Source organism: Scardinius erythrophthalmus (genome assembly GCF_964197995.2).
Source record: "Scardinius erythrophthalmus genome assembly, chromosome: 18".
Taxonomy (NCBI): domain Eukaryota; kingdom Metazoa; phylum Chordata; class Actinopteri; order Cypriniformes; family Leuciscidae; genus Scardinius; species Scardinius erythrophthalmus.
Window position 1 is genome coordinate 34026644 of NC_138238.1, and position 27034 is coordinate 34053677.

The window sequence follows — 27034 nt, forward strand, 5'->3', positions numbered from 1 at the left end:
ATCTGCAGGACAAGCACAGGAAAGATAACGCACTTTCCATTCTCAAGTGCTTTTCAAGCAGCTTGTTGATTATATAAGGAGTTCTACATTAGAACACACAGGATCAGAGAAGAGGGAGGGCAGTATTTGTCAAAGAGATCGCTTTATAATCAGTCGCAAGAACCTGATATGTACAGTGCTGTATATGACACTATATTAAAATAAAAACAAGTTAAATGTTTTCAAATGACAATAATATTGTGGAATAGCACTACCATTTAAAATAACTTAATATATATATAAAATATAATGAATATGCTGATTTGCTGCCTTAAGAAACATTTCTTTTTTTTTTTTTATCAGTGTTGATAACTAATTTTTCTGCTTAATATTTTTTCTGGAAACTCCCCCATTCAAAGGTTTGGGGTAAGTTTATGATTGAAAAGAATATAATAATAAAAATAATACTTTTATTCAGCAAGGACACATTAAACTAAACAAAAGAAAAATGAAAAACATTGATAATGTTAAAAAAGATTTGTTTTGAACTTTTTTTATTCATTAAAGAATCATGAAAATCCATAAATGTTACATGATGAAATATATTAAAATAGAAAACTTCTTTAAAATGTAATAATATTTCACAGTATTGTTTTTTACTGTATTTTTAATCAATAAAAAAATATAAATATATATATATATATATATATATATATATATTTCATTTATTTTTATTTTTGAAATGCCATAAGCTCATGTGATCTTTAAACGCAAACAAGGAAAAATAGTCGATTTAATTGAGATTTAATGTAACTAACATACCTTATATTTTATATACCTTGGTTGCATATATATATTTTACACAAGCTTTATTTAAAACTCATTACACCAGTTTTTTATTCCTTAATTATTATTATTATTGTTTTTTTTTTAAATACTCCAGTGATATCAGTGGCTTAGAAAAAGCTTTTTATCCGTCAACCGTCATGATGGCCGCCATGTTGAAATCACATACTACTCACTCAATAACTCTCTGTCACTTTTAATTGCTGAATAAATTATTTACACAGTCATAAATATACATGTAATTGGAGCATAATGGCATCATGAATTAATAAAATTTTCATGATAGGTGTCAGTAACACTGTAAGCCCACTGTAAAACAATACAGAGGCTGCGTCTGAAATCACATACTCTCTTATTTTGAATGAGTACGTACTTTGCAAACACTTAAAACAACTATATTCTATATATTATGAGTGTGCAGTATGAATGTAATCTGGTCAGAATACATTCACCATGCTGTCAGTATCATGTGACCTACCAGCGTCAGTTGCGTTGCTTCTCTGCCATTCACAAATCCTCTCCCGTGGCCTCATGGGATAGTAAAGTGTCCATGATATGCACACTTCAGTATCTCGTCGGAAGTAGTAGGCCATCCGGGTACTCTTTTATGAGTAGGTGCATTCGGACATAGGTTTCTTATTTTGTCACATACTGTGTTACTATATAGTAGGGTAGTATGCGATTTCGGACACAGCCTGAGTGCAGCTTTCAGTGCCTGTCACAGATTCCTCACTGTTTTAATATCAACCCTTCAAGGGGTGATGACATTTTACTGACATCTAGTGGCTACTAACAGGAAGTTATTTTGCTTTTGAGTCACAAGGGCAGCCAGTAGTTAAAATAAGTGCCAAGACTGCTTAATATCCCAAAGTGTACTTCTGTGTATTATTGTCAAATGCAACATAAAAATGTAGCATAAATCTCAATCATATTCAGAAAGCCACAGCTCCCACTGCCCCCCGCAGAAGTTAATAAAGATATTCATTTACCGAAATGGGGTTTACTCATTCCCACTAAATGTGGCACATTCCACGAGTTTCCAGGAAAAGTTGAAAGTTATAATATGTGAATCCTAAATATAGCAGTGAATATCTATGACATTAAATATTTAACAACCAGCATTAAATATTCAACAAGGTTAGGGTTATACAGAAGGCCTATTAGACATTGAGCAAGAGTGTGAAAGAGTGCTTTTATGCCTAAGAGCATTAGACCAGATGTGAACTTTTATGTGAATGCATTATATTAGGCATTACAGACCAATAGTATATATTTTAATGCCAGCTAATTATGATGCATATAGCTTGATGCCATGCAAAAATCACTTTAATAAACAAAAACATGTAACCTGCATCTCATTTGATCCATTGCATTGTTGGTGAAAGTTAAAACAGAAGCATTTAAACCCTAACCCACAACTCACACCTTTTTTCGGAAAGCATGTGCTCCACTCATTTAATTCCCAGAAAGAACAAGTTGCATTTTAAAAAGTACTGAAACTTGGAAGAAATATATAGCAGGTCATTGACAATACACTTAAGTACTCATGACTCATTACTTGCTTCTAAGCAGATTCTAAGAACTGACTTCTCCAATGAAATACCATAGTGATGCCCATCTGCAGTACAATCAAGTACAAAAAAAAGTGTGATCAATCAAATTTAGCAACCACCACTACTCTGCACCTGTCCACAATACACTGCACTGTAACACGTCTAACAATCCATTCATTATTATACAACAGATCGTGGATTGACTAGTTTGACTCGACTGTTCACATTCAGAGCGTGGAAACTTTTGTTTGTTTGATATTTATAATCAAATCAAAAGCTTAAAGTAATTTTTCTCAGTTCCAGATTTAATATTCTTACCAGGTTTAGGCCAGTATAGTATAGTATAGTATAGTATAGTATAGTATAGTATAGTATAGTATAGTATAGTGTAGTATTGTATTATTGTATAGTCATTAGTATAGTATAGTATAGTATAGTATAGTATAGTATAGTACAGTATAGTATAGTATAGTATTGTATAGTCATTAGTATAGTATAGTATAGTATTGTATAGTCATTAGTATAGTATAGTATAGTATAGTATAGTATAGTATAGTATAGTATAGTACAGTATAGTATTGTATAGTCATTAGTATAGTATAGTATAGTATAGTATAGTATAGTATAGTAGCCTAGTCATTAGTATAGTATAGTATAGTATAGTATTGTATAGTCATTAGTATAGTATAGTATAGTATAGTATTGTATAGTCATTAGTATAGTATAGTATAGTATAGTAGCCTAGTCATTAGTATAGTATAGTATAGTATAGTATAGTATAGTATAGTATAGTATAGTATAGTAAGTAGCCTAGTCATTAGTATAGTATAGTATAGTATAGTATAGTATAGTGTAGTATAGTAGTCTATAGTCATACAAAGTGACAAAATCTTTAGTTTATAGTCTTATATAAATAAAATAGTTTTAATTTTTTTTAAATAAAAAAATTACGCCTATAGTTTTTAGTCACGTGTAAAATTGTATTCAGTATCAGCTGACAGGGAACATTCTCAGAACTTCCTTAACGTTCTGGCAATGTTCTCTCAAAGTTATAGGAACGTTAGCAAACGTTCTTAGAACATATTTTTGTTAGCTGGGATAGTGTAGTGTCATATAGCCACGTGTGAAAATCTAACCTTGATCTAAGTGGAGCAGTATTAGTAGGCTACTATAGTAGACACTCACACCGCGGGGTAACAGAGACTCGACTCGGACGGAGACCATACACAGTGATGACACCGAGGCAAAAAGCACACGTCTAATAGATAGTAGGCTAAATGAAGGGTTCTTACCTGTCCGACTTGGGGTGTTTGCGTAAAGCTTCGCTTGTCAAGTCCTGGAAAGACTTGAATGTCTGCGGTTCCGCGGAGATGCCCTGCGCGCGCCTGGTTCTTCTGGGTCCAATAGCGCTCGGCAGAACTGACTGACATTTGTGCAGCTTTCTCTTCAGTTCATTCACCTCCTGCTCCTTTGCCGACAGCAGCCTCTCCATTTCCTTTATCCTCTCCTCTTTTATGAGCAGCATCTTGGCAAATTCTTCGTCTAATTCACTCATGTTTGAAGTTTGAACAGAAGAAGACTGCCGCGGAATGATGTCTTAACTCTGTCAGCCAAGATTCACTTTACCACAGAGCAGCTGTGCTCCGAGCACACCCTTCCTGCAGACTGGGACGATTGTTTCATTGAGAAACCAATTAGATGTTCCTCTCCCTCCTTCCCCAGAGAGACCTGATCATGATCACTCCGCTCCAGTCAAACGCTTTCTAAACACACGATCTCGAGCCTCAAATAGAATCAATGATCATATACCCTATGATTGGTGACGTGCCTTATTGTGTAAGTCCACGCAGCACTCAGACACAGTAATGTACAGATATAGACAAAGCCTTCTTGGAAAAACAACTATAATCCATGAACATACTTTTTCTGTTATAGGCTATAAATACATAAATAAACAAAAATATATTATTTATCTTTCAGTAACAATCAAAAACCACACAAACTACTACATTTCTTTATTTTAAGTACAATTAGGCCTATTTATTTATTTAATATTATATTTATGATATAATAAATCAACTATTATTTATATTTCAGTAGCAAACAATATAGGCTATACATTCTTTTGTGTGATTGTTTTTTGTTACTGAAATATTAATTTATTTTAAATAAGTAGTATTGAAATGATTCGTTTGTGTGTGTTTTACAACTGATATATAAATCATATTTTATTTTAGGTATTTGTTTGTTTGTTCATATTGAGGGATGGTTAGTTTTAGCATCTGAGTTCATTAAAAAAAAAGTTGCTGCCTTAAACTTCCAAGTTGATTGTACTTAAAGGGATAGTTCACCCAAAAATGAAAATTCAGTAGGCTCACTATTGGCCGACGCTGGTCATGTGTGATACGTGGTGACGTGCAACACAGACGCGCTACGCTTAAACACTACACGAAAAGACTCGACGCCCAGAGAGAAGGAAATGAAAAGTGGAATAAAGTCGTTATTTTTGTTTGTTTTAGCGCACAAAAAGTATTCTCGTCGCTTGATAAACTTTAAGATTAAGCCACTGTGGTCACTTGGACTATATTAACGATCTCTTTAATAATTTCTGGGCCAGCAAGTTTCAGTCCATAGAAGTCTATGGAGGAGTGAGACAGCGCTCAGATTTAATCAAAAATATCTTAATTTGTGTTCCGAAGATGAACGAAGGTCTTACGGGGTTGGAACAACATGAGGATGAGTAATTACTGACAGAATTTTTATTTTTGGGTGAACTATCCCTTTAAAAATTTAAGTCATTTCAACTTAAATTACATTAAACTGACTTTTAAAAAAAATAGTTGAATCTTGTAACTTATAAAAGGGTTGCATGTTTATCGACATTTTGATGAGTTAAAGCTATGTAAAAACAGGTGTTGTCATTGATCATATAATTTTTACAGTGAAGTATTTGTTCAGGCTTCTTCTGGCATATGTGATAAAAGAAGTACAGGGTGAAAATGCTGCTTTAATTTTATCATTATTATTATTATTTCACTTTGTGCATGGCCTATAATACAATCAAACTTTTTGCATTCAACGAAAGCTGTTATTTCCAGCCTCTGAATAGAAACACCTCAAATATCATATTATGCATATGTTGGTCTTCTTGGCTCAGTCATCCAAGAAAAGCTAAAGTTAATCTTTACAAACCCACTGATCTGGAATATGGAAAAGAAGATTTCACTGTTCAACCTTACAGATGGTAAAAACTAATACACAACAACTATGTTACTGGGTTTTCAATTTTGACTTTTTTAATTTGTTGTCAGCAAAGTTTCAGCAAAAACAATATAGTCATTTTTGTTTGTTTGGTTATTTTCCTTCTCCGTCTGACTGATCAGGTCACCTTGACTTCTGTTCTCTCTCTGCTTTGTTTATGTCACACAAGACAAAACCTGCTGTGATTCACAAAATTTGAGCATGGTTGGTTATCTCATCCCAATGAGGCAATGCCATCCGCAGCTCTCCAGGGGAAGGAGTATCAGCTTTCAGACAGACATTCAATGGCTTGACAGTCAATGGTCTTCCTGTAATGCATACGATTTCTCTCATCGAAACTGTAGAGCGTCCCTAAGTGAAGACAGGATGTTGCAAAATCAATGATGTTTATGTCATCATGCGCCTCGACTGCTGGATTTATCTAAATGGAGGAAGGAGGAGACACTGCCTGAGCTGATGTTGCTGAGAGACTGTGATGGAAAGGAGGGGGCTGGGAGTCTTAAGTGCAGATTTACTCAATACGAATGCAGAAGAGCACTTAAAGGGATAGTTCCACCAAAAGAAATGTATTGGCTCACCCTCATGTCCATGCAAGTAGTCCACAACAGAAACAGGGGCTTCATAGAGACAGGGACTAAACAGGGCGTTGCTGACAGACTGGGAAGAGAGGAGCTGCAACAATGTAAAATATTATAAATAATTACAAATTCGAGACTTTGAAAAGGGGAATAATTGGTCCTCTTTAAGCCTCCAATAGCTTTGTTTAAAAAACATTTTCCCTGAAAGTTTGAGTTAGTTTGCAAGAGCGTGATTATGAACACAATGAAGATGTGAAAGCGGACTAATGCGTAGATGCGTTTTCCTGTTCGGTGTGATGGTGTTTAATGTCAATGACAACATCTGTAGTCCCATTTAGCCAGTTATTAGAAAATAACCGCCTTTTTCAAAATAAGGAAAAGGGGGTATTACTGATTTATTTTATCTTGTAGAATAAAACATAAAAATGTCTTGAACTTGTGTTTACCACAGACCTTATTTCAGACATTTAACCGATGGATCTGGAAGTGCTGCAATGCAAACTTGCTTTTGGTTAAAAAAACAAAAATCAGTCATTCCTGCAGCATGGATTTGGACTGTATGAATGGACCTTTATGGGTTTTTCTGTTCTCTTTGGAGCTTAACAGGCATGTATGAAATGTTGAATCCAAGAAAGCTGCATGAAGATTCTTCAAATATTCTCTGCATGGTATTAAAGTGAGTGAATAGTGACAGTTTTTGAACTATTCCTTTGTACCCCAGAGAGAGTTGATGAAAGAAATATTTCTGGAAGTCATCATGATGTGGGCATTGTTTGTTATTTTGCAGCTTTTCAGTGGGACTTCAATGGTATGGGTTTATTTTTAGGTTTGCACCCTCACTCTAATCTCTTGTGGTGGAACATATTTATTCCTTGGCTGCTATAATTGCCAGGGAATGAAACTCGTCTTTTCAACACCTCTCTCATCCACTGATCCGCAGCACTCGGATCTCGCTCCTGCCAGGATGTGATTATCAAGTGCTCTCATACAAATTCCCGGAGACTGGACCCTGCTGACCGAACTCACAGAAGATGATGCCTCTTTCCTGCAAATATTGTTTTGTATTTCAAAGTGCTGTTTCTCTTTATTTTATTTGATTTATTCCTTTTTATTTATATTCATTCATTTAATAAATGTATTTATTATTTCTATGTGTAGCGATCTTAGGAATATGTCACAAGGAATGTGTCACATGATCATTCAGAAATCATTCTAATATGATACTGTACTTTCTAAGGGTGTGTGTGTGTCTTGAGGCTGTGCCAAAATTGTATGCAAAACAATAACTCTGAAATTCAAATGTAATTTTTTGCCTCACAGAGCTAAGAACGAACAAATGGGTGGGCAACAGATGGCCATTTTAATCATAAACCGGCATATGTGTACTCGCAACTCCAAAACGTTCTCAGCCCTCGGGCTGTAGAGATATTCAAATTCAACAGAGGTCCTTGAGTGCCTGTCTCACCCCCACCACCTTGTCTATATCCATGGAGCGAGTGTACGGATGAAAAGGTCAGGGCACTTGAATCAGACTAGTTTCGACAAAACAATAAGAAACTGTCAGGATAGGTAAGCTCCTGTGTGTAGCACCAGAAAAATGGGAAGAACCTCTTTAAGTATGACATACTGATACATCGAATGGTATATCTTATAAGATATTATGAATCAGATCTGGTACAATTTTGGAAGGAGATGTTGGATCAGCTTTGTGATGAAATTATTATCAGACATATGACAAGTAAGCGGGCTGGGGTGACTTAAGCTAGTCTTAAAGGGACACCCTTGTGCTTAACTACAGGGTGGGCCATTACACCGTAATAACATGGGAATGGTTGGTGATATTAAAGTCCTGTTTGTGGCACATTAGTATATGTGAGGGGGCAAACTCCTCAAGATTGGTGGTGACCATGACATATACTAATGTGCCACAAACAGGACTTTAATATCACCAACCATTCCCATGTTATTACGGTGTATCCATATAAATGGCCCACCCTGTATATTAAATGTGCACTTCAAAACTTAAAAGTATATTTTAAAAAGCTGTACTTACAGATAATATAATGTTATTGAAATAAAAGGCCACTTAGGTGTGCCTAAAAGTAGGTCATTTCGAACAGGCTAGCAATAGCAAGCTTTTTGAAAGCATAAGTTTGTACCCTCACTTTAAGCATCTAAAGCCACGTCACCTTCAAAAGCACAGAGCAGAGGCTGCAAGGTACGTCTCAAAGCACATAACGTTACAATAATAATGAACATAAACATCTCAAGATCACTCATAAACTCATCTCAGGATCACTCATTTAATTTTATGAAAAAACTATAAACATTGAAAACTTTGAAATCAAGAATGTCAGAATTATAATGCGTGGTTTGTGCATAACAAATGTCCGTCAAAACCAACATATGTTGAAAGATGTTCACTAACCTGGCGAAGTTTTTTAATCGGATTGGCATTTATTCTTTTTAGCATGCAGTGTGAAGTATTTCACTCAGTTCCCTGATCATTCCAATTCAATTTAAGTGAGTGGAGAACAAATTTATTCTCACGTGCGTTATGTATTATGTACGTTATTGTCTCTGACAGACAACATGTTGAAGCCTCTCTGGCCGCCATTTTCTGGAAATGGATAGGACGAAAAGGACCCCTTCTCGTAAATGCTACCATGGATTGTGCACGTTATTTTTTGACAGACTATATTGTGATATTCAAATTATTTGTGGATTTGAAAACAGATCCAACAGATTATTTCTTAGCCGTCAAGTGTTCAGTGAAGTGGCTGATGCCCATGAGTGTGTTATGTCAATGTTTTTAGTTCTAATTTTCCAACCGGCATAAGTTTTTGACAGATGTGATAATATGAGTGCGGAATGAACTGTTTGATTTTTGAGTAATTATAATATGTGCTGGAGACGTTCAAAATACTTTTTGCGTAGTTCATTATATTTATTTTACGGAATGAAGTTTATTTTGTGGCTAAATAAACTACAAGTTGTTTAGAAACTTGGGCAAAGGGATGGGCAAATGAAGCCTCATGAAGCACTGAGGCTTTCCCCTGATTGTTTAAGAAAAAGATTCTAAGCATCAAGAGTGTCGAAAACAGCGCCATAAGAAATAATGTCATACAGTCCTAATACAAATAGATAATACAAATAAAGATACTTTGAAAATGTCTATATAAAGAAACTGTTTTGGACCCCATTGACTTTCATTGTACAGCCAAAACAGTTTGAAGTTTTTATTCTTTGCATTTGTATTAGAGGTCAATTTGTGATATTTGGATCTTCTGTTGGTCAAACGTCTTTTTGCTGTATGAATTCTCAGGGCAGAGTTCAGTAAGTAGAAACTTTTTCGCATTTGCTTGTGAATGAAGTGAAGTGAACTTCCTAAACTCATGCTATTGATTGTCAGGCTGGTTTTGATGCTCTAACAAACAGAGCAATAGTTCATAGTGACACAGACTCGCTATTTCTTAAAGAAATCTACCAGTCGAATATGTTCGCCCATAGCTCTAATTGGGTCAAGTAGGTTGTTGCTTTAACTGCTTTCCAAGTCAAATTAAAAGATAGTAAATTTCCTATAAGAACAAGAGCAGACAAGGTGGAAACAGCAAACGTTAATATGGGAGAAGGTAAGAAGTAACAAGGGTCATTTAACCTCTAAACAACAAAAAAGTCTATATTTATCATACTACTATCCTACTGTTGGATAAATCTGTGACTCATTTCAGTGTTGACACCTACAGTATATCAATGCACATATTACAAACCAGGCAAGAGCAGCTCAGTTCTCCTTAAGGAAGCCACCTTTTGAAACATCTCTAACCATGCTAAGTTAATAATTCGCATAATGCTCAACTGCAGAATAACACTCTTGAAAATAAAGTTAAAAGGGGTTTCCGCAGCAATGCCATAGAAAAAACATTTTCGTTTCCCCAAAGAACCTTTGAATAAACCATTCTTAAAAGAAAAAATATTTTCTTAGTATATGAAGAAAATAAAAAAATAAAGAATCCTTTTCCACTATAAAGAACCTTTTGTGGATTGGAATGGTTCCAGGTATGTTAAAGGTTCTTCATGGAACCATAGATGCCAATAAAGAGCCTTTATTTTTAAGAGTGTATACATAATGCTTATATAACTGGCTATCAAATAGATTTAAAATCACTTATTATATTGCATTATGGCTTTCTTCTTATCATCTGCTCATCAGCACACAAGCAGTATATTTAACCTAAATTTAAATCAGATAAAGGTGAACTCATGGTATTTCAATGATGATCTGATTTGAGAGAAACGAAGTTCACTCCCAGCTGATCTCCCAACAATCATGTTTGTAATTGAGTCTTCTTATGCTTATGAAGAGGGAGCTAAATGTATTAGTTAGCATTCTAGTGGGAAATGCTTCTATTAGCTATAGTACACTGTGTCTGGGCATAACAGCAGCCGAGCGGCAGAGAGGATTGTAATGAACAGCCGTTATCCTCCGCTGAATTTCACCATGGCTAAATGAATGAATAATGTGTAAGAATATACAGTATACACAAAACAAATGACTGCCTATATCTCCAAAAGTGTTGGTTTTCTAGGGCTAATCAATGTAAATAGTTATTTAACAATTGTAATATAGTTATTTCAGACATAATTATTCATAACCACTTACAGTAGTGTTCAAAGATTAACATTTTCTTGCTCTCATAGTTGTGTTTACAGCACATTATATTGATAACATACATTCTGGTGTTCGCATATCTAGCCAAAACATTTAAATATTTCAATGCTCCCAAAGCTCAAAACGTATCAGAAAAAACTCATATGGACCAATTTTATTGTTCTTTATTATGCCTTTTTTGAGTTTTGCAGCATAAGAAATTGCTCAGACATTCTGCCTATAAACATCTCATTTTGGAGTTTTAGTGAACTATTTTTTTAAATGATGAGGTCCCTATGACATTTTTGCTGACTTTATTCCTGTTACACTACTTTTTATGTTTCCAGTTATAAAACCATCTTTGTATAAAATCCTAATTAGAGTATTATTAGACTGTTAGGTTAGTGGAATAAGTTGACGAACTTGCAAAGTCACTGTTGAGGAACCATCAAAATAAAGTGTTAGCAGATATGAAGCAGACAGTCTACTTATACTCTCATGACTGGTAGTTGACATGTAGTTGCAAAGTTACTTACAGGCCCTGTTTACACTATTAAGATGTGTTTTGGTCGATCGGATCACAAGTGGACGACGCTAAATACAGGTGTATCCGGGGTCTAAAACGTTTTGAGCTTGTCTATTTCGTCCACTTCCAGAGACAGTTGAAAACGCATTAGACTGGATTGCTTTCATAGTGTAGACGCTCATGTGGTCGAATGCGCTCCAACAGCCACAAAAGAGCGCCTACTCGCCTTCCTACTGACTCGTAAACACTATGGGAAGCGCGCTAGCCAGACGGGATTTGACTCTGAAGACCCAAATTTGGTTTGAAAAATGTACCAAGCACAATGTTCTCTCATCCTTCCTGATTTCTAACACGGATTAACAGCGTTCCACGTGGTCTTATATTTATCAGAGCAAAAACGAAAGCCTTTGCTCTTTGTATATGTATTTTTTCTGCCGTCAGCTTTCGCGTTCATTTGTAAATTGCGCAAGCTTATTTCGTCCATTAGATAGAAAGATCTGAAAAAGCCCATACATTTACCCACCCATAAACCCTCCCCTCAAAGAAGTCAGGACAGAAGTGGTTGAAAGACAGATTAAAACACCAGGTGTAAACGGGAATGGGTCTTCCTCGTCAACTTGTGATCCGATTGACCAAAACGCATCTTAATAGCAGGTGTAAACCAGGCCATAGTAAGTAGAATGTCTAAAGTGGACCATCGAAATAAAATGTTGGCAAAAAAACATCTTTTTTAACTGCATAACCAGGGTTCTGAACTAATTATTTTTTCCTCCCAGTGAAGGGTCAAAGGTCATCAAGCAGAGGCGTCCGAGACGGAGAGGAGGAGAACACTGTGTGTGACTGTGACTGGGATTGTGTGCGGCTGCTGAGCTTAAGTAAAGAAAGCCCAATTTACACATGGACCAAACTGAAATCAATACTACTCGGTAAAAGAAGCTTTTTAAGACTCGATAGCTCTCAGGCTTTTTATGTGCTGCATATATCCTCTTTGTTATCTGTGGAACTGTTTTCATTATGTCTATGACAATATGTCTATCCACAGCCACATTTGCATTTAAAGAGGCAACGAGTTGTATGAATCACTGAATGAATCACCCTTCAGACCCCTGATTGTCTGAATCTCACATATACAAAAATAATTCAGACAGTAAGTGCTTTTCTTCACAAGGGGGCGCCATTATTTATGAAACATAAAAGCTAGCAATTTTCGGTCTTCACCATATAGACCAATCAAAAGGATGCCTCCTTAGATAATACATAAATGAACTTCACTGTTGGACGTCAGTTATGGCAGTTAATGTGAAATTCAGGTCAAAAGATGCTATATAGCACATATAGAGTTTGTCCTGAGAGCACAGGGACCATGGGACCACTTGCCCATATCAAAGTCAAACAAACAAGTCGGTAGACAGCAAACAGTGGGCCATGAAAAGAAGACATCAGCAGTAGCATGTTTACTTTATCAATACCTGGTTTTGAGTGGAAAGAAAGAACAATCAGAAAAACATGGTATTTGGTCAGTGTTTTCAGACTTGTGTGAATGAGTTTTCAGACTCTTTGATGCAAAAGACCCTCAAAAATATTGATCACTTGATGGTTATGTTCCTAAAATTTTAATATGTCATGGTTAAAGACCCATTTATTCTGTGTGAGAAAAATCATAATATTATTATAGGATTATGTGCTGTATATGCATGATCGTTTGAAGGTTTGAGGTCAGTAAGATTATTTTATGTTTTTTAAAGTTTCTTATGTTCACCAAGACTTATTTGATTAAACAGGAACAGTTATATTGTGAAATATTATTAAAGTTTAATAACATTTACTATATTTTTATTGTTAAGTTTTATTTATTTCTGTGATAGTAAAGCTGAATTACTTCTCCAGTCTTCACATGCTGATTTGGAGCTCAAAAAACATTTATTTTTATTTTCACTGTTGAAAACAGTTGTTGTGCTTAATATTTGAATAATATTTGTGTAAAACTGTGATGCCTTTTTTCAGGAAAGTTCAAAAGAACAGTATTTATTTTAAATAGAGTTTTAGTTGATCAATTTAATACACTGCTGCTGAATAAAATAAAACTTTTAAACAGCATATAAACTGACTTTGAAAGCCCTAGTATGTATCTGTTTCTTTTCTCTCTCTCTTTCTCTCAAATGTTCTATGGTATCTCTATACCAGAAATGCGTCTTTATAGCTCGAATTGCATTTATCATGCAATTTATACGCAGTTATCATATGCACGTAAAAACTAATTTTCACGTATAAATTGCAAGATAAATACAATGCGTGCTATAGAGACACATTTCGTGAGATCGGGTTGCTCTAGCTCTAAATCTGATGGCGACTAATGGTGCGTTTAATCATTAAATGTTAGGCCTACCTTACGAATAGGACATATCACAACAGTCAGTCGTAAGGTCAACTTTAAAACATCCTGGGCCCTGTGGCAAGGGTGACCCAGAAAAACTTGTCTATATACTGCTGCATTGCTGGGGCTCACCTTTATAATTTAATCTCAAGCCCTTTGAATTCATGCGGATATGTACATTTTTTGTATATTTGTGCATTTGTTCGGCCTGTATGACGTGCAGAAGGCCGAAAACAAGAGATCCATAAAAGAGATCAAAAGCTATTAAAATTTGGGACAAAAAAGAGCAATTTTGCAGCATGATCTCTGGTTCAGGAGGCACCCTGCTGCAGGCGAACCGTGATATCGTGCTTATCCTGGTCAAAGGGCTGGCCTACAGCGAGAGGCAGAGATAGAGCTGGTTAACGTTTAACCACGCCGGCTTGTAAAACAGCTCCAGGACGGTGAACCTTTGGAGTTTGATATGATGTGATTACAGAATCACCCCAGTGACACGTTGCCAAATTCAGCAGAATGAGGGTCTGAGTCTTCCGGGTGGTGATCTCTGAAATTGCTCAGGTAAGTTGCATCTTTAATACTAAATTGTGAGACATAAGGAGTCTTGTCAGGTAGTGGCATTAGAAAACACTGTGCTCGTCCACATGGCTCTGTTAATGCTTTTTATTGCGCAATTAATCATTTTGCATTTAAACTGTCCAGTATGATTGTAAGGACAAAATACTATAATACAAAACGGGTCACCAATGAATTATACACAGTCATTTGACTTTTTATGTAAATATCACCATTTATTTACAGGAAAGATCATTCAATTCTATAAGATTCAACAGCACAAACTCTATTGTGATAGGCTTCATCTGTGTTTAGAATGCAGAAACGAGCCACTCATCACTTTAAACCTGCCTTTAACTGTGACGTTTCAACATATGTACATGCAAATGTGAATTTCAGTATAGTTTTAAGGAGGTGAGCTGTGACATACGCCCAAAGCTAATCACTGTTGTTACTGGAATGCTTCAGCATATGGTACTTCGCCATCATACGGTTTCACTAAACACTGCCATGCTAATTACAACCTCACAGATGGTTTTAAACAGTAGCAACAGTGTGGTTGTGGTGGGAGATACAGTGCATATCGTTCTTGATTTATGGTCTTAAACGCTTAAATACAGAGGCAGGCTGCAAATGTAACATGCAATTGAAGTGCACTTACAAATATTATATTCCCTGCACCTGTGTTGAAGTTTCTGTACAGCACAATGGCCTTCAGAACAAGTGTATTTAGCCTCAGTCAACATGGGCTGAAAAGCAGCCAGAGATCCAGGCATGATAAGCGCACGTCTAGTTATCTTGTTTATGCAAACGGTAACCAGGTTGTCCAGGAGAGAGCAGTGGATGGACCGCAGACTAATGGAGCCCTTTCCCAACTGTCTTAAAATGCTCTCTTTAATGTATTCCTAATACTCATCCATCTCTTTTATCCCTAATGTTTAAGCTTCAAGAAAAGCGTAATTTGTGATATTTGGTCTCATGCACCATATGGACTGAATAAAAGGCAACATTTACCAACTGCAAAAGCGTGCGGTAATAGCATCTCACCCAGAGAGTCATCTATTACGAGTCTTTTCAGTTTGGATAAACTCTCTGTGCTTTGCGCAAGCTATTGAATTTGTAGAGGCAAACACATTAGTGCTGTCATTGCTGGTTAGATGCATTGCATTGTAGTATTAATGAAAAGAAGAAATAGACAAAATTTTAAAGAGCACACAGGGGCTCAATCCTTGCTCACTCATGCTTGCTAGGCAAGATAAGACTTGGAAACGGTTTATTTTAACAACTAAGTGCTTCTTTTTATGTGTAGGCCTAAATGCATTAGAGTACTGGTATATTTTTTATTTGTATACAGTAGTGGCAAAAAAAAAGTGATGTCCAGAGGGCTTTTTTCTTTTTTTTCCTCAGAACTGGACTTTGTTTTCGAGAAAAAAGTCAGAATTGCAAGATATTTAACAAGCAATGTAAATTGCGATAAATTGTTACAAATTGCGAGATATAAACACGCAGTCGCAATTGAGAGAAAAAAGTCAGAACTGCGAGGTATAAACACGCAATTGCGTGAAAAATTCAGGATTGCAAGTTTATATCTCGTAATTCTGACTTTATAACTCGCAATAGTGAGGGAAAAAAAGCCTGAATTGTGGAATTGCGGAAACAAGCTTCCATTTTCCTAGGCCTGACATCACTTTTGGCCACTAATGTACATGTATCTGTCTATACATGAATATAAAACAATACATAACTAACAGCTAGCTGTCAGCTTTCCTGTGTCTTTTGAGCCACTCACAGAGATCATGGTGTCATCATTGCTGTCATGATTAAATCCAGATGCTGAAGAGCTTTGGAAAATGACTAGCAGTCTTGTCACCTTTGACCCCAATTCTGTACTCACCATCTTTTGTTTTCGTCAGCATCTCCCTTTGATCAAGTGAAGCTGAAAAAGACCAAGACAAATAGACACTCTACTGATGTTTTAAAGACTCGTGGCTGTGTGATTCAATCACGCTTGATAGCACTCTCATCTCGAAAGAAAGAATAATCACAAAGGAGATCTTGTTATTAGAGAAAGATAAATGGGGATTTGTGCATACATTTTGCTCAAGTCTCCAGCTTGCCCTATTTTTATCCTCAGAGCTTAGTAATCTTGTGTCTCCATCGGGCGTCCAAACAAATCTCAACAATGTCTTAATTTGTTCTCAGATTTGCTGTCTGCAATCAAAAGTGATATATTTAAATGTGAACTTATCATTAAATTAAATTATCAGAGCTACTATTTCGATTTATACTCTTATAATTTGATTTCTCATAAGGAAGGAAAAACATTTATGATATACTGTAACTGAGAAATTAAAGTATATCTTGAAAAAGAAGATATTCGTTTGTCTTCTAAAAGAGTATACACAGAAGTAGATATTTTGAAAAAGGTCTGTTTTTTGTCCATACAGGGAAAGTCAATGGGCTCCTATGTTGTTTTGGACCCCACTGATTTTCATAGTATGGACAAAATTAGTTATAGACATATTTATGTTACAGAGAAGAAAGAAAGTCATGCTGGTTTGAAATGACATGATGATGAGCGGATGATGACAGAATCTTCATTTAAGATTATCCCTTTAAAGTCTTCTGAGCACTGAGCTATTTATAGTCTGAGCAATCTTCTGATGTAATAATAGAATTATGCTTTTTTTATTTTCTAAATTCTGATTGAGGGAATATATTTTCATCAGAAGAAACAAGGTGTGAAATGAGGGCAGGGCACAGATGTCCTCCTCTTAAAACACATATGTGACTCAATGATTGTCTGCTGTTTTGATTTGCTCTCTTCAGTTAATAATTACACCACGGTCCTTGACCTGGAGGTGAGGAAAATGTTCCTTTCCCCACTTTTCTTGCCAACACTGTCCAGCAGATAAAAAGCCAAACAGTATACCCAAAGCTCTCTTCATATTGTTCAAACAGACTTGGATCAGAAACAATGATTAAATTAAGATGTTGCATGCCTATATTAAGACCAAATACTCGTTTCCCCTCCACCTGGATTAGATATTTTGTTAGAAGGTTTTCACACAATTACATATGAATGAGAAAAAATGGCTATTTAGTAATGGACCAGCGTTGTTCAAAAGGGCATGGTTAGGACATATGAACAACTTACCTTTGAACCTCTCTATGAGCAACATGTCTTGGCTTCTTATCATGTTCAGATTTAAAGCAAGAGCTATCTTGGCCTATCATTTATGTGTGTTTGAACTTTGATTTAATTTCAGTGAGCACCCCTAATTTTGCTGATTTATTGCTGATAATCACTCACAATGGAAACCAATCAAAAATGCGGGGATGGACTGACTGGCACGCAGAAAGAGGCTGCGCTGCGCACTCTGATCCAGCGCACAGGATATCACATACACCAGGTAGGAGTTACCAAAGCCTCGGGTAGCAGGACAGGTGCCATTGAGGAATTATGGTATAGAAACACTAGCTTAAATTGATTCTGACTTGAGAAATCTGAGACAAGAATTCTGTCGCTGGTCCATAGCCTATTCCATTTTTTTGACATTTTCACTACTGGAGATATGCTGACAGTAGATCTGTCTGGTTTCCTTTAGCAGTTTTAGAATGTAGTATAGTGGCACCATCAAGTGGTGGAAATGGAAAAACTCATTTCTTTCCATCTGTAAAAAAAGCAGCACATGTCTATGGATCAGTACAATGCTTTGTTCATCCTTAAGTTCTATAGTATTACCATAATCATTTATGTTTTTGCTTATTCCTTGTGATGATCTCAGTATGCACATTAACTTATGTATTATTAGAGTTATCAGTTGTTTTCTCCACAGGAAAATGGCCAGAGGAGATATGGTGGTCCACCTCCTGGCTGGGAAGGCCCTCCTCCAGAGAGAGGCAGTGAGATTTTTGTGGGAAAGCTTCCTCGAGACCTCTTTGAGGATGAACTGGTACCACTCTGTGAAAAAGTAAGGTGGTCAACAAAAATAATATGAAATACACCATTTAAAATAAATCTAAAAAAGTCAAAAGATTAATAATGACTTGCCCAAAATAGAAGGATATTGGAAGCCTGTTCCCACCTAAGAATATAAAGAAAGAAAAAAAAATGTAATCAAGACTTTATAAATGTATTTACACTGAGGTGGAGATATACATTTTAGTGTGGTGTAGCTGTAAAAATGTTAAGCTTACCTGTCTCTACAGTTCGGCAACATATACGAAGTACGGATGATGATGGACTTCAATGGCAACAATCGAGGCTATGCATTTGTTACTTTCTCCACAAAACAAGAGGCTAAGAATGCCATGAAACAGCTCAACAATTATGAAATTCGGTGAGTCGTTGTTCAAAGTAGACATCTAGTGGATTAAGCATTTTGAACAATTCTCACACATCTTCACACAGGAATGGAAGACTTCTGGGTGTGTGTGCAAGTGTAGACAACTGTCGTCTATTTGTGGGCGGCATTCCAAAGACCAAAAAGAGAGAAGAAATCCTGGCAGAGATGAAGAAGGTGACGGATGGTGTCATGGATGTCATTGTTTATCCAAGTGCTGCTGACAAGGCCAAGAACCGAGGTTTTGCATTCGTGGAATATGAAAGCCATAGAGCTGCTGCCATGGCCAGGAGGAAACTGCTGCCAGGTAAAACTCAATACAACAATTAATTTAAGTTATATACATATACTGTAATAGTTACTTTCTATTATAGTATGATTTTATACTATATCCTGTACTACTTCCTATTATAGTGTGATTTTATACTATATCCTGTACTACGTCATGTCCAAAAAACACTCATTCTTCTTTTCCAAATGTACAGACATTTTTCAAAGCAATTATCTGCTACCAAAGCAAGACAAGATTTTATTGATTTCCCTCTGGCTGAACTCATGTTGAGTCCAAAGATACTTAGTTCATTGCCCAAAGGAGGTGAGTGAGAGATAAATGAATAGCCAATGACATGATCAATGATCTCTTTCTAGGGAGAATTCAACTGTGGGGTCATCCTATCGCAGTCGACTGGGCTGAACCTGAGGTAGAGGTAGACGAGGACACCATGGCCACAGTGAAGATCCTCTATGTTCGTAATCTGATGTTGCCCACTACAGAGGAAACCATTGAGAAAGAGTTTAACAGCATCAAACCTGGTGAGCTGTTTGAAACAATAAAAAGTTACTTTAATACTCTGGCCTCTGGATATGGCTCAGGTCGATCCTTCTATGCAAGTCTTTAGGATTTTTTTCACCTGTTATATCATCTGCCAGGCGAAAACCGGAAGTGCGATCACTTAGAACAGTAATAGCACACAAAATTCACTTTTCCTATAAACCTGCAGTTATGCTCCAAAGTTAAATACTCATAGGAATAGGTCACACAAAAATGAATGTCATCATTTATCTGTCATCGTCCCCATGTCGCTCTAAAGCTGTATGACATTTTTTTATTTATTTTTATTAGGAACACAAAAAAAGATATTATGAAGAATGTCAAAACAACATTCAACAGCATTGTTTCGAACAACATTGGACCCCCACTGACTGTATGGAAGAAAAAAAAAACTCATTTTGTGTTTTATGTTAGAAAAATTGTCACAGGTTTGGAACGACATGTGGAGAAACTTTATGGGTGAACTATCCTTTTAAGGTTAGGTTCAAACAATTTTTGAACAATGATATTTACGATGCTTACCTTGGCAAGGACCAAAAAGAACCTGTTTCTGAGTCTGAAGGAATTCATTTGTTTTATGTGATTTCATTGAAATATTTAGAGTGTTTGCTAATCTACAGGTGCTGTTGAAAGGGTGAAGAAGATCAGAGATTATGCCTTTGTACATTTCTCTCAAAGAGAGGATGCAATCAATGCCATGGATGCGCTGAATGGAAAGGTGAAACTAATTGAAATTTAACCTAGAGGAAAATCTAATCATTACGAAATTTTCTGTATAAAAAACTTGGACTTCCCTGCAGGTCATTGACGGTTCTCCCATTGAGGTCACGCTAGCCAAGCCTGTGGATAAGGACAGCTATGTACGGTACACACGAGGCACGGGGGGTCGTGGTGGTGCTCTACTCCAAGGAGACTACGCTTACACCGTGGGCCAAATGTACGACCCCTCAGCTGCCTACCTAGGAGCACCAATATTCTACGCCCCCCCTGCGTACACAACCATCCCTAATCAATTCCGCTTTCCCACTACCAAAGGGCATATAAGTACCAGGGGGCTGGTGCGCTCACCCTCTGTGAGAGGTGGGTAATCTGATTCATTTGTTGAAATCTGTTCCAGATGTAATTTAAGGTGTGACAATCATCTCCAAATAAATCTCATTCTGAAACTGTAAATCAAACTTGTGAATTATCTGCTAAAAATTCAGTAGTACTTAATGAATATATAAAATTGTTCTGAATATTAATGACCAAAAAGATCCACTTTATGTCTAAAATAAATCAATCAATCAAGAAAGAAAGAAACCAAATGAATACAAGGCCAAACTACAATTATTGAAGTCAACATGAAAAAAATATTCTATATTCATATTGTGAAAATTCTGAGTGAAATGGCATATAAAAAAAAAAAAAAACAGGAACCTTATTGATTGGATGAAATCAACAAGTGTGTGTTACATACAGTACATGTACCTGAATTTAGCCAGGTGGTTGGAGGGAATTATTTTTATTGTATTTTAATAAAAGAATAACTGTGCACAATAAGATCAGGAAGCACATTGAGAACATTTTAATTCCATGTTGACTTTAAAGTGGCCAAATTACTCAGTAATGAAAGATCTTTACATAATGTTTCAGGCAGTTCAAACATATATTTGCATCTTCTTTGCATTTGACTATAAACAATGTATATTCTGTTATACTTTTAAGTTTGCTTGTCCCATCTAGCATTTGAATGTGTTATCCATGCCTGCATATTACAGTCCAGAGACAATAATATATTTTTTTTCTGAATGGATGGGATACAAAAATCAAGTCTGCCAAATCTTTAAAAGTTATGATCAGACAAAAAAAAAAATAATAATAATCAGAGATGCAGCTTCTGTAATGTGCTGGCTTGGAATACATCTATATGATTGTCTTGATTGAAACCCGGGTGATTTCTGGTGATTTGATTCGAATCAATGCCTTCTTGCATTCCTAGAAATTTACATGAATGTACCTGTAGGGGCAGCGGGCGTACGTGGTTTGGGTGGGCGAGGATACCTTGCCTATGCAGGCGTGGGTCGTGGCTGCGCCACATACCAACTCAAGACAGACAAACGCCCTGACGAAAAACTCTATGACCTTCTTCCTGGCATGGAGCTCACGCCCATGAACCCAGTCACTCTGAAGCCCCAAGGCATCAAACACGCCCCACAGGTACACTCATAACCTCACTGAAAAGATCACTTGTGGAATTTAAAGGAGAGAGTTTTCAAGAAACATTTCTCCAAGGACCATTTTGCCTGTTTTGCAGATCTTGGAGGATATTTGCCAAAAGAATAACTGGGGGCAACCTGTTTACCAGCTTCACTCTGCTATTGGACCAGATCAGAGGCAATTGTTCCTTTACAAAGTCACCATCCCTGCTCTGGCTACTCAATATCCAAATATGTACGCCCTAACCTCTGCTTCAACTATACTCGCATTAACTGTGTCTCAACCTAGTGAGCTGCCTACCTAGATAGATTTTTGTGCATTACAGTCACGTGAAGAACATGATGGCTGCTTCAAATTGAAAATTATGCTGCCAAGATACCTCATTACATCAGATACTCACCTTTCATGGATAGTGATGCATTCACATTATGTTGGAATCACCACAAATTTGTTTGTCTGAGCAAATATGTCCCTCCTGACCGCCATATTATTATAGCCAAGGGAATATAATATGGTGATTGGTGAATTAATGTATTGTATTAAGTATTTTCATCAGCAACAATTATGAAATCAGAGTAGAATCTCAGAGATATAAAAAGAATCCAAATTAAATGAAGTGTAGCCATAAATTAGCTAACACTCTTCAGTCAGACACGACATGTAGCAATGCAGAATCTCACATCAGGGGCTTTCGCATCAGGTAGTTCTAGGAACTTTCTAGCCACCAGGGTGGTTCCCGGAGAAATAATGGTTGCATTCGCCAGTAGGAACTCTGAAATGACGTACGTCACGCTTGCTGTCCTGACTTTTATTTTGACGGCGCGGACGACGCTGATGAGAAAGCCAGAGCTTGAGCACATAGTGCTCACATTTTCCGTGTTCATTAGTTTACGATCTGTCTAACAGTCTTGTCTAATACTCTATTAGATAGATCTGTTATACATAGAAAGTAGACAGTAATGAAAAGCTATTAGCATATGCTGTGTGGTTGATGTCCAGTGTTGCTAGCTGAGCAGAAATACATAATCATGTTTGGCTTGGTCCCCTTAAAGTTGCGTTGGATTTTCTCCTCAGCGTAAAGGTTAAGAGGCATATCTATCACTGTTTTCCATGTTCATAGAGTTAGTTTCTGGAGTAAATAGGCTATAATTGTGTTTATGCAGCCTTTTTAAAAATGGCGGGTGCTGGTGTTTCGCGTGCGTTCGGCCAATCAGCGTACACTAACGTCACGGATAGTTCCTATAGTACTGGGGCACGTTCAAGTTCAAAACGGTGCGCAACGTTTTGCTACGGTTTCCGGGTTGAACATCATGTTTCCTGGAAACGGCGTGCACCGGTGTGTAACGGGGTTTGAGATACGTTTTTTTCTTGTTTGGTGGGTGTGTCAGAACTGCAGTCCAATCAGCAGTAACATGTATATAAAGCATGCGGTATTAAAGTGAACTCGCACAATTGGGTTCAAGGAAAGTAATTTACAAATGTGTTTGATGCAGCTCGGTATACGCAACAACTGAGGATATTAGAAGACATGTTTGTCGTAAGTTGTATTGTAAAAATATAGGATATCAACATAATGATGTAGTTTATATTTTTAGCTTCAGCGCAAGTGTATGACATTTGGTATAGAAATAAACAATGGTAATTAAGTGCTTTTCCTAAAAATGAGAAAGAAAATACAGGGTATTAAAACAGTATGAACTACAAATAAAGTCAGTATGTGAGGCTAAATAGATGTGTTTTAGTCTGAATTAGGTAAGATGTGTGCTTCCATTTCAGTTTCAGCAATCCCTTCACTCGATTGGGATGTTCTCTTTTGTTCTGGTCGGCAAGTGCAGTAACTGTAACATCGGGCATATTTTGTAGTATTAAACACATATTTATACCGACTTCATCAGGCTCCGACAATTCTTCACAAATAACACAAAGAATGGCCTTCTCAGCTGCCATAGTTGCAACTCTTGCGTCATCAGAACAGTGTGTTCAACGCATCACCGTTTCTGTTTAAAAAACGTTGTGCAACGTTTTGTCGGGGCTGAACGCAGCCCTGGTTTAGACCCTACTCTGAAGTAGGAGCTAAATTAGTTCCTCCGAAAGGAGTTCCTAGAACAAAAATCGTTCCTAGTTCCTGCGGTGCGAACACGCCAAAATCCGAGTACTTCCGGCAATAGTTTCAGGAACTATGAAAAGGTTCCTCCAGTGCGAAAGCCCTATGCACACAACACTTCCCAACATACAGAATATCTATACAGTATACTTTTTTCAACAGCATATACAATACATTTATACATTTTAGCAATTTATTTTACCACTGTTGCTCTCTGTGTGTCCAACCAGACACCCATTCACCCCCGCCAAGCTCTGTGCATCGATGGATGAGGCGAAGCTGCATGCGGCCGAACACACTCTGCAGATCCTTGGTGTTCAGACAGAGGGCGCTGACGCTTCCGCTGCTGCATTCCCAGGTATGTGAGGTCTGTAGGACTGATACTTATTTTACTGTGGTGTTATAATGGAGTATATTAACTCTAACCACGTAAACTCTTAGAAGAAAGGTTCTATATAGAACCTTAAAAGGTTTCTGTCAGCCACTTCACATTTAGGACCTTTTAGGGGTTCCTGGGATGATTTTGGGATGAAAATCATGGGATGATTTTATGAATTTAGTTTTAATTGATTCATTTTGTTTCCATTCATTTTTAATTTTAATTCAATTTTACGAATTAAACAGCTCATGAACATACTTTATCACTAGAAAAAAAATGTAAATAACTCAAACATGAGTGTATTATGTATTCATTTAAGACATGTCTTCTTGTAGGCTTTAGAATCTTTTTGGCATAAAGTGTTCTTTAAATTGAATTGAGTCAAGAGTTCAATATAGTATCCCATATATATATACATATATATATATATATATTTTAATTACTCTATAATGTACGTCTGTGGTAAAAAGAATTTCAAATGTAACATAAAATTATTAAATTGCAAAAAAAAAAAAATTGAAGGGACATATTTTATTTAAATTTTAATTTTTATGTTGTATAACATTTTACATACTTACTGTAAACTTTTATGTAAAAAATTGTCAAATTTTAAATGGATTAAAAATCCATCCATTTTTAATTATTTATTACTATGGTTTATAAATGAAGTGGTCATTTGATATGCATTCTAGGGTTTAAAAAAAAAAAAGTTTGCTTTTCAAGAGTTATTTTGCCCTGAGTCTTTTCCTTTTGGCTTCACAGGTTATACAATTGCCAGCACCACTGCTACCCAGCTGAAACAGGCTGTTACTCTGGGTCAGGACCTGACTGCCTATGCAACCTACGAGGGTTACCCGGCCTTTGCTGTGGCAGCCCGTGGGGATGGATATGGAGTGTTTTGATACCCCTTACTAACAGTCTCTGTCATTTTATGTTCTATGTATTCTTTTGTGTTTATTTTAGTAGTTTTTGTTCAGAGTTATAACTTTATTTCTTCCCTAGTGTTTTATGAGCATTTTTGCGATTATTGAAGAATACGAGTCAACTTTTGACTTTACTCAGGAAGAGGGCGACCTGAAGGCTGTCCACAACTCAATCCCAAACCTTTCTAGAAAATGTCCATTTTTATGTTTTATGATTTATTGCTGTTTGTCAAGGCATAAATCGCCTTGATTGAAACATTACTTGTGTCATAATTTAGGATCATCCAGAATGGTGACCCAATCAAATTTGAACCGATTGTTACTAGCTTCTAAATGATCTAAATTACAGAAATTTAGGCTGGACCAAGCATCAATGCAATGCAAATTCAATGCTGCCTTTAACACTGAATCATTACTATTGAATATAGGTAATTTTGAAACACTCTGTAAAACCCTATTGCGCTAATGACTTTTATCCAGACATTTACTTTAGTAATCTTTGGTATTAAGTTGTATTTAAAGTTGTAGTTTTTGTGTTGGTTTTCTTTCAGTATTTACATTAACACCCAAGTACAGAGTTTTAACAGATCATGCTTTCATACACCTTAGTATATCTGCATGTTTTAGGATAATTTTAGATATGTTTGACAGTTTGTGGCTGGTTCTTTAGTTTTGCTATATTTTATAAGATATTTACAGGCTTGCAACTAATATTTCCCTCCTCATTCTTTTTATAAGTGGGGAATATGAGAACACTGTTAAAATACACATTTTTGTTAAATATAAACATGCCTTAAAGGTGACAGTATTAAAGTTTGTGTGGCACTTAGAACGTATTTTTATACCTGAATTCCAACTCTGTTTATATGAACTTTGTTTTTCGATCATAGACTGTTTGACATAATTTATTGTTTCGATGATTGGCATCGGAACTGGAGGGAGAATTGGATGAGCATCGTCAGGGAAAAAAATAAACTGAGAGCTTCATAGTGCTACAGAGTAAGATAGTTGTGAAAATATAATTCCAGTAAATCAACTAATCATCAATAAACCAAATTATCTTCTAAAGACACGTCTACTGTTCCAGACTTTGTGTGTGTGCTATTTGTGTGACGCGTTTTGAAGTGTCATGAAACCCTAAAACACATTTTTAATATGTTATCATGTACAGATTGCACATTTATCATTAGGGCATTCAGTAGGCTAGTTTTTTTAAGCTAGCGTTAGCATCGCTGTTCCTACCACATTGGTGATAGACGCTAGCCTGGAAATCCAGACCTAAATCTAAAAGATTAATGATTAAAAGATTAATTAAAGTCCACATGAAATCAAAATTGACCATATTTACTTTGTTTGCCTAAATTGATCGTTTTGTGGTGAACAATCCCAGCAAGCAATTTTGCGTCTAATAGACGTCTAAACATAGCCTAGACGTCTAGGCTAAAATCAGGCTAATTTTGGGCTGTCAGTGAAAATCTAATAGACGTCTAACCATAGCCCAAGAATAGACGCCTAACCATAGCCCAAGAATAGACGCCTAACCATAGCCCAAGAATAGACGCCTAACCATAGCCCAAGAATAGACGTCTAACCATAGCCCAAGAATAGACGTCTAACCATAGCCCAAGAATAGACGTCTAACCATAGCCCAAGAACTAATCATTAATTAGACGGCTATTAAACGACTACATATATACGTCTAATAGACAGTCAATATGGGTCTAGGCTAAAACAAGGCTGAATTTGGGCTGTCAGTGAAAATCTAATAGACGTCTAACCATAGCCCAAGAATAGACATCAATTACACTACATATACATGTAATAGACAACAAAATGAGGCATAAGGATTTTCACTCAAATATAACAGGTTCTCATAAAGGAAAATCCATCCAAACTAATTGAATATAAAGGATTTATTTAGAACAATTATA

General features: G+C 36.4%; 2 protein-coding genes across 7 annotated transcripts in view; one reads left to right on the top strand and one right to left on the bottom strand.

Moving 5' to 3' along the window:
* Positions 1-4045, bottom strand: part of LOC308706881 (cGMP-dependent protein kinase 1-like) — a 144641-nt gene extending 140596 nt beyond the window's left edge. The window contains exon 1 of the mRNA XM_081392754.1: positions 3671-4045. Within this exon, the coding sequence (XP_081248880.1) occupies positions 3671-3933 (263 nt within the window). The 5' untranslated portion in view covers positions 3934-4045. The remainder of the gene's footprint in view (positions 1-3670) is intronic.
* Positions 4046-14221: 10176 nt separating this feature from the next.
* Positions 14222-26168, top strand: a1cf (apobec1 complementation factor). 6 transcript variants are annotated; one of them, XM_081392741.1, is made up of 12 exons: positions 14222-14326; positions 17590-17733; positions 18160-18294; positions 18533-18663; positions 18735-18973; positions 19315-19479; positions 20119-20216; positions 20299-20578; positions 21480-21697; positions 21795-21931; positions 24032-24168; positions 24943-26168. In XM_081392741.1, the coding sequence occupies exons 2-11, from the start codon at positions 17635-17637 to the stop codon at positions 24165-24167; spliced, it is 1638 nt and encodes a 545-aa protein (XP_081248867.1). In that variant the 5' UTR covers positions 14222-14326; positions 17590-17634; the 3' UTR covers position 24168; positions 24943-26168. The 6 variants fall into 6 exon arrangements, with proteins under 6 accessions (XP_081248867.1, XP_081248865.1, XP_081248866.1 ...); XM_081392739.1 differs by having other exon boundaries at positions 24032-24159; XM_081392740.1 differs by having other exon boundaries at positions 21504-21697; positions 24032-24159.
* Positions 26169-27034: the final 866 nt, after the last annotated feature.